The sequence below is a fragment of the Neofelis nebulosa genome, chromosome 3, assembly GCF_028018385.1.
Source record: "Neofelis nebulosa isolate mNeoNeb1 chromosome 3, mNeoNeb1.pri, whole genome shotgun sequence".
NCBI lineage: Eukaryota > Metazoa > Chordata > Mammalia > Carnivora > Felidae > Neofelis > Neofelis nebulosa.
Window position 1 is genome coordinate 40,271,235 of NC_080784.1, and position 12,003 is coordinate 40,283,237.

Here is a 12,003-nt window from a genome sequence, read left to right on the forward strand (position 1 = left end):
TGATACAGAAGAGAGAAAGTTTTTCTGTTTACATACTAAACATTGTTATCCTAAACAAAATCAAACATTTCAAGATTACAAATATTGAGAGGACCTGCTCATATTGTCTATCATTAGTATGCAGTTTCATTCAGGGAAATCTCAAATACTTGAGTAACGAGTATTCTCCCCTCCTCCACCTGTCTTAATACTTCATGAATTTATCGTGCCTCTACAGTTCAGAGCTAAAGGACTTTGGGGAAAAAATTAGAGCTCTCTATCATCCAAAGGAAGTTAAATTGTGTGCCTCAAGGATTTTTTGATAAGATTAGGAAGTGGGCAAGAATATTAAATTCTCTAATCTGCAGAGTAACTGTAGGGCAGTTATTTCATAAATGCACCCATCCTTCCCTTAACTTCTGCATTTCTTTCCTGTTTAAAACTCTCCAAAAGCTCCCCATTGTACTTAGAATAAAATTCTAACTTCTTATCTGAGTCTATGAAGCTCTACATGATCTATCCTTGCCTATGGCTTTGACTTTTCTAGTAACTTATGCTCACTATTGATCTGCAGGTACATGGGATTCTTGTGTTAATCCTTGCCTTGAACCTTCCCCTCCCTGATCTTCCATGGTTGGCTCCTGCCTGTCATTCAAGTCTTACTTCAAAAGTCACCTTCCCCATGAGGCCAATTCTCACTTTCAAACTAAACTTCATTCTTATGCAGATTACTTCACCACTTCCTTCTGTTTTATTTTCTTCCAAGCACTTGTCACAATCTGAAGTTGTATGTTCATGTCTTGTTTACTTGTTTCATTTCCTGCTCCCACCAGAATATATAAGCAAGGACTTTTTCCTATTATTGCTGTATCCCCAGTGCCTGGAATAGTGCCTGCCAGATAGTTAATGATCAAGAAATATTTATTGAATGAATGAGTCCAGAAATTATTTCTTTAGCAACTATTCATCCAGATTGTGACCATAGTTATAGAAAGCAGAAGTACCATGTCTGAACACACAAAATCAGAAGAAAAAAAGTCCATATTAAAACTCATGAGATTTCCTGCTAAATGAGCCACTCAACCCCTCACAAAGAGCATTTTTACTTTTACTTTACATAATTAACAAAGTTGATTTACAATTTAAACACATTTGTTATCTAGTTTCCTGGATTGTGGTGGATTTGAAAAGTACATTAGATGTAGGCACATTAATAATAGCAAGAAGGAATAGGCCAACATGTAGGAAATTGAAAAATTACTAAACAGCAATAAGAACTCACACAGCAGAATATTTGGGGGCATTATGCATAAAAGCAAATAGTCTTACTGATGTAAAGTTGCCAACAAACAATACTACTATTGTAGTAATTACTCAAGTTATCAAGAAAATTATATTATGTTGTATATACATCTAAAGAAACAAGGAAATAGTAAATATCAAGTGTTTCTTAGAAAACACTTTACCCAAATTTTATTTTTTATTGCTATTTTAAAGGCTAAGCAATATTTGGTTTTCTGAGAGAATTATTTCTGTGGAACATGTTACAGAAATTCCCTCCTTTCCTCCCTCCCTCCCTCTGTTCCTTCTTTCATTCCTTCTCTTCTTCCTTCCTTCCTTCCTTCCTTTTCCCCTTCTCCTTTCCTTTCCTCCAACTTTTCTACACAATGAGAAATGTGTAGCTAACCATGTCCCTTATAGCTTGGGTATATAGAAAGCACAGATCCAAATCTGACTTTCAAAAATACCAACTCTGTGGACCTTTATGGCATTTTTTGTTGTTGTTGTTTTCCTGATTTTGACGTGATCTTTTCTCCATCTTGATCCTTATTTATAATTTCCTAGACCTGATTATTTATTCCTATTTACCTTTACCTTTGCCGTTATTTTAATTTATTATTTGTGCTATAGCTGCAGTGCACTTGAAATCCTTTATGGAAAAGATTGAGTGTATATGAACAAACTCTTGTGAGATCTTTCTGCTTATGACATGGGATAAATGGTGTAACATTTTAATTGTTACTTTACCATACAATCAGTTTGAGAATTCAATAAAGAGAAGTAAATCTTCTTGCTGATAAAGTAGGATTTTCAAATGACAAAACATTGTAAATGCTTGAATAATGCCCTCATAATCTGCTGGACCTGGTAATTTAAAGGTTAATACAAATTCACACATCCTGAAAATTGAAAGTTAACTTCCAAAAAGTTAAAATTGACTAAATATAATCACAGGAAATATGCACAACACAAAGGGCAGCCAAAAAAGGAGTCGGAACTGCTGATTACTTTAGAATGAGGGAAAGGGAGCTTCCTAAAAACACAGCCCTGCAATAGCCCAACAATGTTAACTATATGGAACCATCATTCTTTCTTTTGCCCACCTTTTGTTTTTCGTTCATATGGTTCAGTTCAAGGAATCAGTATAGCCCAATTCAAGGAATGTGGCTTATGTTTGTGATTTTTGTTGTTCTTAATTCTTGAACACTGTTGGTCAGGAGTCCCAGTGAGTTGCTGTAAAGTGGAAGAGATCACATGCAGAATCTAAGATGGTTATCTGCTTAGTATGGAACCCCACTTTCACTAAGGACTTATATTTGTGTAACTCTTATAGCACCCTATAGTCTCTGAAAAATATACAAAGAAACATATTTGAAAGAGAAAATTTACAATGTCATAACCAGTATCAGATTCTGAAAGGAAATCTGTTCATAAACTGTATCAAGCAATAGTTTGATTCTAATATATTGCTTAGTTCAGGGATGCTCTTTTTAAAATCTCCCCAAAGGTTGGGGCGCCTGGGTGGCGCAGTCGGTTAAGCGTCCGACTTCAGCCAGGTCACGATCTCGCGGTCCGTGAGTTCGAGCCCCGCGTCAGGCTCTGGGCCGATGGCTCGGAGCCTGGAGCCTGTTTCCGATTCTGTGTCTCCCTCTCTCTCTGCCCCTCCCCCGTTCATGCTCTGTCTCTCTCTGTCCCAAAAAAAAAAAAAAAAAAAAAAATGTTGAAAAAAAAAAATAAAATCTCCCCAAAGGCTGTAAAAACTGGCTTCCTTTAAATTTGAAAAGACTCAAGACAGGACATTTATACAAAGCAAACACTTTATAAATTTTAGCTGACAACACCCTGGCAGTGTTTTTGGTCATTTATTGTGTTCGTTGTCCATATTTGCTCCCCTCCTCTCCACATCGCATTAATTTCTAGAAACTGTCCCTTTCTAAGATATACATATTCATCACTATTTTTGGCCTGTCAGCAGATCTGATAGTACCATGTGAGCTGTGCTTGCCCATGTCCCATAGTAAACTGGGGAGACACCCAACCCACAATGGACCAGGGAGCTTTTTCCCAGGGGCTGGGAAGCAGTCCTAAGGGGTTTCAGTCTTGGTCTGAATTGTCTCTAAAGAGAGGAGATGTAAACCTGGGAACTGTGGGTGGCCATATTCCTCCCTGTGGAAGAGGGGGTAGAGGAAGCAGATGTGCAGAAAGAGAGAAAATGATTCAGAGAAGAGTAAAGAGAGGAACAGAGTCCAACAAAGAAAAGAGATAGAGAGACCTGAAAGCTCTGGAGCTCTCATTCCAATTGGTCCTGAGGACCATCTATGCCTCTGCCCCGGGGTTCTACACTTACACATGTATCTTTCTTCCAATGAGTCCCCTGCATTTGGGATAAAGTATCTTTGAAGATTTTTGTTATACACAACCAAGAATCCTAACTAGAACAAGAATCCTAATAGAACACTTTTGTTCAAGGGCACAAGCTTTCAAAGTTAAACGAAGGCAATCTGTTGAAACTAATTCAAACTAGCTAAGTGAAGATAAGTCTCTTCATCATTCTAGGTTTTAATTTCTGATTGGAATTGATTGCCAACATTTTTTTTGCTGAATAATTGATTCAAGAGACTAAAAACACCTTTCAGCAGATTTATTTCCTTTTAATATGGGAGAATTAACTCTCTTTTGTATAGTCAACTCTTTTTTGTATAGTCAAAACCCCTCAACTTTAGCTTCTGTCCAAATGTCTCAGGCCAAACCTAATATTTGAGTAATACTAATATTTTGTAAAAACAAATAACACTCAAGATTAGAAAGTTTGGTATATATTCGTATAAAGTGTTTTAAAATACATTCAGTTCTTATTTATCCTCTGGATAGTAGACAGGCATCTAATTTTACCAATAAAGGAGTTTCCCAATTCATAGTAACTTCTAAATATGATGGGCTTTTATCATCAAAAGCTATAGTTTTGGTTGAATTTCCAAAATATGGGCACAAATGGATTGGCAAGGACTTAGAATCACAGAGCTAGATGGGAGGAAAGCAGTCTAATCTTTTCACATTACAGATAAGGAATTAAGACCCAGATGAAGAGACTTGTCCTCACTTAGCTAACTTGAATCAAGGAGAGGGCCACAGCTCCTATGTCCCAGCTCCCACTCCAATTGCTTTTCTCTATGCCACAGGGTCACCCAACTGTAAAGTGGCCCCTGTGCTCTCTGCCTTCTACTTCCAATCAAGATGCTGAAGTGTATATAGTTCCATGAGGGTAGCACTTGTACAATGATCATAAGATGTCTGTATTTGAATGCGAAAGGAAAGAGTAAGGAGAGAAAAAAAGAGTGAGAAAATGTTGTCATGGGAACGCTGAGGCAAATTGCAAGATAAAAAAGAATTGAAACTCATTCTGCTATCTCAGACTTCATTTATTCGAGTAATAAATCAAGACATCTGTGTCAAAACCAATGCAATGTAAAATAGACTAAAGATAAGCTTTTCAATCCAATCAATACTGTCTCCTAAGTACCAAAATCTTTTAAAAGGGACACCACCACACATTTATCTATATTACTGTTAAAACTACTATATGGGCATTTGTGCAAGCTCTCTCTTTGTTCTAATTTCTATTTTAAAATTCTAAATTGCTCGCCAAGAAGGAATAATGTAAAGATTGAATTACCTAGATTACCGTTTTATGTGCAGAACAGTTTCTAAGCTTACAACAGGTCAGAAAAGTCAAACATGCTTGGGTAATTAAGTGTTTACCCCAGAGAAGATATTGACCTCTTCCAGGGGGTTTAAGTATACCCAGGGGAGGGGGAGGGTCAGTATTCAACTCCAGAATGGAATTTAATTCAACCGAAATCTGGTCAGAGAAGGAAATATCAACGGTTAGGGGATGGACAGCTGGGAATTCTGGCCCTAAAATTCCATGGTGGGGATTTGTTTTATTGTTCAAAAAAGGCACTAACCCTTTCATATCACTGAGCATTAATCAGACTTTATGAGGTTCATTCCATCATTTATTCATTCATTCAACTAATTGTGAAGTGCCAGGCACTGTGCTATTCACGTATATAACCATCCCAGTGCCCACTGGAGTCCCAGATCTCCCTGAGAGAGAGGCAAGCCCAATGTGTATGTCTTTCTTGCAGAGAAGTCACTTGATAAAACCATTAATCTTTAGAGACAAGTTGAGGTAGATGAGATTAAGTTGTTTTAATACTTTTATTTCATTAAACAGTTTTCATTCCCTTTCTGGATTCATAGATTCCAGATATCTCCATAGATTCTCATAATCATGGAGAGTCAGAACTGGAAGGACCTCAGAGAACAAATGTGATAACCAACTTTGTTCAGTGAGTTGTCAGGGGCCACTTAGCTAGTTAGCTAGCTAGTTGACAGAACCAGAGCTTCATTTTCATCTCATAAATTCCAGTGCTAGTGACCTTTATTTTAAATAAAAACTTTCTGTCAAAAACTTACAGACTTATATTTCAGACATTGGTCTTATTTTAAAGCAAAACAATCCAAGATGCAGAAAGTTAAAACTATTTTTTCTAGTCTGCTTGCCAGGGCCTACCTATAAGAAAATAGACCTACATCGCACTTGTATTCACTATCTTAAAGAAGAACTACCCATCCCTGTCTCCTTCCCACAAATCCAGATACCTCCCATGGGCTCCTTATCTGTCTGGCTCATTCTCCACTCTGTCTTCTAAACTTGAACATTCCTAAAAGCTGGTGATAAAAACTCAAAAAGGTGATTGCTTTTGAGATGAGAGAGGAGGGGGGGAGAAAAGGAATGCCAATAGAGAGGTAAAATTTCTGGGAAATTTAAAGCTATAGATGAAAATTTGGGGGGGGGTGTTGTAAAAATAGTACTAGGAGGAAGATCTTTAAAATATATTTAATTACTATGATTTAAATACCAAAAGTCATTGTTACTTCAAAACATAAAATATGTAAGATATAAAGACCTAGTTTTAAAAAAAAATTGGAAATTTTCCAAAATGATTGTAGAGAAAGCTTTTTTCCCCTCTCTTTTGTGTTGTGTCTGTCTTATCTTGGTATGGTCTTTGTATCTTTAGCCCCAAATTCAAGACACACATCAACAGTTCCTCTCATTCCCACAGAGAGGCAGCAGAACATGGGCCCAAGAAATCCTTAGGGCAGCTGTGGCCTCAGACCATGGAACATTTTCTGATTCACACTGACGGACTTACCACAGGAATGTTACAGCCCTCAAGCTGGCATTACCCAGAGCTGGAACACCATGTCCTCCAAACCCAGACCTTCATTGCTTCTAGAAAGCAGTGCTTGTTCACACAAGGCTGGTCACTAGACCTGATATTCCCAAGGGTCCTTCTCCCATCCTCTCCACCAGAGAAAATAGGAGTAGAGTGTCCCAGTTTCCAGGAAGTAGTGGGTTGCCTTCTAAGGAAATCTCACCCTCTCAGAAGACACTGAAAGAAGGCTAAAAGGGCTCTGGCCTCCAATTGGATAATTAGAGTTCTGTCCTGAGCTGCCATATCCTAGTCATGGGATCCAGCAAGTTGCTGACCATCTACAAGCATCTTGTCTCCTTATCCATGAAGTGGAGATGATAATAATGTATATCCTCATGGAGTTTTGATGTTTTAATAAGAGGAAATAGTGCATTGGAAGCTCTATATTGGCCATAAAGTGCTATAGTTGTTTTTACTATAAATTAAAAACCAGTTGATTTGATTTGCTGCACTCACTCCCTATGATACTTGGAAGGATGTAAAGCAATAATTTTCATATTGGAGTCCATTTGTTTCAACTGTGAGGCAATATATTTAGGCATCTGGGGTATTGTGAAGAAGAGACTTTACACTTAAGATCCAGATTTATCTGCTTGGAAAGTTGATACAAGGACCTCAAGCCTATGAAACACATGTAGTGTGTACATGTAGTGTGTAGTGTGTAGACTTTGCTTCCATATAACCAAAATTTCACTTTAATAAATATAATCGATCACATTTTTTCATGAGTACATCAGGTGAAAGTTTCCACTACGGGTATTCAAGGGCTTTCCATTCATAGGTGACAAGAAGACATTTTTAATCAGGCTGCTGCCATTTTATAGTGACTTCTACAGCTAAATTCCAAAGCATGAGAGGACTAGGGAATTCTTATGCACTAATTTATCAAATCCAGACACCTTAATCTATTCAGGACTGGGAAGATGGAAAAACCTCTCTCTGTACTCCTTTCTCTAGCACAGAAGACTAGGCAGGGATCACCTGGCTAATAATAGCCATAAAGCATTTAAAGGACTTGTGGTCTGAGGGTGCTAATTTCACAACTCCCATCTTTCCTGTTATGGAGGGAATCATGTTTGACCAGCAAGCTCAAGGATAAGTTTTTGTAGCCCTGCTTCCTAACCACCTTGAGTCCTACCCTAGATGGACACCCTACACGGACCATATACTCCCTGGTCCTACCCAGGTGTCTCACTGATTTGCCTCTCTTCTTCTCTCCCTTAAGACAAGGCTACTGAGGGTCCCTTTTACTGGCCCAACACTTTAGTATACAAATCTAAGTTTTTAGACCAGAATCTTGCATCGCTTAGTTTAGATGGGACAGATGTCTGGGAGCCCATTCACAAAAGTTGCTACATGAAGCAGACAAGGGAGAAATATACCCACTTGGATCAACTCCCAAGGTACTTCTCCCTAGAGAAATGGCTCTGAGGCTTTGGTTTATACCCGGAAGGTGGGAGGGGAGAATAAGAAAAGATAGAGTTTTCAAGTTATCAAACCAGCATCAAAGTACATAAACAACTACTGTGTGACCACACAAAAAGAGACAGGGCTCTGACGCATGGGTATGTCATTCCTCCTAAATCCCTGTAGGAAATGAGTGATACAAGAACCAGGAAGGAATGTAAACTATTTCTTAAGGGAACATGCTAGCATCTCTTTTCTTCCAAAAGTTCCCCTCTGAATAGAACTTAGGCTCATCCTTTCTCCCTGATTCTTACCTGTGACTATACAGGCTCCCTGTTAAAAGTGGAAAGAGCATGGAAGGATGTTGTATAGAAGCATGTAGGAGAGAACCACAGAATCTAGAAGCCGCATCATTTCCAAGTCCATGGAAGACCAATTTTCTGATGGGAATTTCATTCATTTCTTCTGTGAGGTCTCTGAGAGTCCCCTCCATGTCTACCCTCCCATACCCCAGAAAAGTCCCCATTCTTCTCCCTGATCCCACCAACCCCAACACACACGCTCTTCCTCACCCTCACCCCTGTCGCCTATATTATGTGCAAAGTATAGCAAATTGTCTAAACTGTTAATAAAGGGAAAATAAAAGCATACTTTTTTATTTTGTCCATCCATTTTGTGATCTGTATACCTGAACTGGGTGGAGAGAACACCATCACAATGAGGAGGTTGGGTCAGAGATGCAGAGAATAAGATGCTAATAACAATGAGCCAGCATGGCCATGATTGGAGACAGAGCCCATAAAAGCTGGAAGAGACCTTTGAAGACCACACAGATTTATCTCTTCCATTCCTACTGGGAAATGGAAGCTGGGAGGTCAATGCTCAGGGCTATATAGCTTCTTGGGGTGGGGTGGGGGGGGTGATGGGAGGTAGATGTGGGCTTTAGAAGGTGTGGCTGAGTTCCAAGGCTGCACTTCAGTTCTGAAAACCTCCACAAAATTCACTGAAGCCTCCTTAAAGTACCCAGAGCCCATTCTGAAGAATAGGTTTTGCTTCTGTACTTTTTGTTTTTGGAAGGGGGAGGATTTTTGCCTAGCCACTTCTCAGCTCCCCCCATCTGAAATGGGGGTATGAGCTTCTATTTTTCAGGGTGGTTATGAGAACAAATGGGATATAGAAAAACATCTAGCATAATGGCTGACACATCATAGGGCTCAATAAAAGTCTATGTACCTCCTTTATCCTTCCCTCTGGTCTTCCCCTAAAAGTATGTACTTCCTTGCCTGACTTGTCTTCTCCTATCTTTGTCAGAAATCTGGGAAACAGTTATTCATCCTCTCCTTCCAAACAAAATGTCGTTAATGGCTGGGAAAGGTGGCAGAGCAGAGAGGAAAGATCTAGGCCCAAGGCAGGGGGACTGTGGCTGATGAGTACCTCTGCTACTGAGGTTTACCCCATCGACAGTGCAGGGGACATGCAAGTGTGAGTGACTGGGAGCTCTAGTGGGCACATCTGTCCCCATTCTCTATTCTCTCTTCTGGGAACAGCTGGGGTCTGGGGATTCAGCCACATGGGCTTTCTTACCTTGAGAGGCAGAGCGGCAGGCAGGGCCGGGTAGCTCTTGCTGGTCTGAATGGGCGGACAGTATCTGTAGAGCCTTGCTCTCCTAGCTTGCACAGTGGTGCTGATGCCCTCTTCACAGCTCTTGGGAAGAATCTGGCAGGTAGCAACACCTCTCCTCAGCATAGCACTTTCACCCCTGTCAGTAGCGTGAGCCAGGATGACCTGTGGCATTGAACATCCCAAGGCATCCCAAGACGAAGAGTCCTTGCTCCACAGGTCCTGGGGGGCAGTGATGACTGGCCAGTGCTCCCAGCCCATGGAGGGATTGTTGCTTTCATCACTCATAACGGGAGCTGGGCTACGAAGTCTGCATGACAGGGGCTGCAGTCGTCCAAATTTCCTGGAGGCGGGGGCCGGGGAAGGCCTGTGACGTGGGGTTCTGCAGACACCACCTCTTCTTACATCCAGATCCTGGGATTTTTCCTCTCTCTCCTCCTCCCTCAGAGCAGAGCAACTGAAAGCAGCTGGTTCCTCTGTCCCAGAGCCCCCCTTCTGCAGCAGGCGGGAGGGAGGAGCAGCCAAGCCCTGTGTGTGCCTGAGGTCCCGGCCTGCCAAGAAGCCAGTCCTGGGACTTGGGAAAATGTGTCCCTCCTCCGGGCCCCCTGGGGCTGCTGTCCAGGCTGCAGTAGCTGGAGACTGGGAGGGGTGAGCTCGGGCAGGGGGGGCCTGCAGCTGGATGAAGAGGAAGGAAGTTTTCATCTGCTGTTGCTCGGGCTGTTCAGCCATTTCCTCCAAGGGGGTAGGGCCCTTGCCAGGGTCGAGTTTCAGACCTCAGTGCCCAGGGATGCAAATGCCAGCAGCTGTGGGCAGACATGACTTGGCCCCATGGTTCCAATGACAGCCTGAGGAAGCAAATGACACATCTTCAGGACCCAGGGGCAGTCTTCAAGGAGCAGGGGATAATGTTGCTCTGAGAGTGGACTCAGCACTCACTTTACAGAATCACAAAACCAGACAGACTGGAGAACACTCTAGTAATGAGAGGTGGGAGGGGACACTCAACAGTCAGCACTCTCATGTTGGTGAGTCTGATGGGATTTCTTTTTCTTTCCTTTCTTTCTTTCTTTTTTGAATTTCTTTTTCGTAATTAAATGTCCCCTTCCCCATATTTGAAATGAAAATATTAAAGTTATTTGTTTCATTGTTTAATCCTAAATTCTATATTAGCTACACTTGTTCTTTGGTGTCTGACTTGTGAGACACTGTGTGATTTGTAGATGAAGCTTCCAGGACATTCCAAAGTGTACTTTTAATCCACCTTGCTTGCATTGATAATGTACAGTTGTAAACAACTTTAATGTTTTAATGAATTTCCTCTTTAAACCCTATGGTTATTTAGGAGTTCCCAGTGTTAGTCCCATAGTCCCACATCAAAATACATGGTATTACACACACACACACACACACACACACACACACACACACACCCAAATAAATAGAAATAAAGAGATAAAGATGAAAAAGGGATAAGGAAAAAAAAGAGAGAGAGAGAGAGACAGAAAGATGAAATAAGAGAAGTTATGCAGATGACAAACCAGACAGGAGAGGGCTTTGCTTGTTTTAAAAAAATACTTCAGCCTTTTGTGAAAACTAAAGCAATTCACCTGAAATTCACTGAGTAGTCCACTTTCAGGGTGTTACTATAGGCTCAATATCTCTCACAATGGAAAAGAACATTTTGAGTCCCATGGCCTTGTTCCTGAGGAGAGAAGTGAGTAGGAGGTGGGAAAGGTCCTTCCTTTTAATTTGAACTTGACTGAAAGGGAACCAGGAAATTATGCTCTGAGACAAACTGAGCACATAACCTAAAAAGTTGGCTGCTTTGGCAGCACATGAGCCTGACCTGTCTCTCTCCCCCCAACTCCTGGCCATTACCTTACATGGGAAGCACCGCTGGATTACTGCAGGGCCATGGCCTTGGCTGACCACTCCTGGCCAGAGTGTCTTTGGAAGTTCTCAGGATGGGTGGTTGGGGCCCTCTGTTTATTTTTATTTTAAATATCTTCACACAGCCATTACACCCAAGGTTATGGTAACTCTGTCCACATTTCCAGACAACTGACAAAGGACTCAGTGTACATTTGCTCAGAAATGTGCCCAGAGCTGTCTAGTCTAGGAATAGGACAGTATAATCCCTTTATAACACACATCATTACAGAGAAAACTTTGGCAAAACAATGTTATGTCCAAGTCTTAGACCCCTCCATTGAAATAATGATATGTTGATCTGATCACACTATTTTTCAATAAAAATCCTGTGTTGATTGATGTTTAGTCCTCTTATGTAATTTTCCCACTCTCCTATAAAAGTACTTGTGTGAACACTAATCACTTAACACATACTAGTTTGTTAATGGATTAACTGCTAATAAGGCAAGGAGCTACCTTTGTACAGAACAGGGATTTGGGTGAGAAGAACCATCTTTTTGTT

At 40.8% G+C, this 12,003-nt stretch overlaps 1 protein-coding gene across 16 annotated transcripts in view; it reads right to left on the reverse strand.

The window, feature by feature from the left end:
• PSD3 (pleckstrin and Sec7 domain containing 3) overlaps positions 1–12,003 on the reverse strand; it is a 747,126-nt gene that overhangs the window by 658,777 nt on the left and 76,346 nt on the right. For all 16 annotated transcript variants that reach the window (XR_009259079.1, XR_009259078.1, XM_058720427.1 and 13 more), the window contains one exon: positions 9,534–10,414. Coding sequence is in view for 14 of the 16 variants with exons in the window: in XM_058720427.1 (XP_058576410.1) it covers positions 9,534–10,298 (765 nt within the window). In the remaining 2 variants the exon portion in view is untranslated. The remainder of the gene's footprint in view (positions 1–9,533; positions 10,415–12,003) is intronic.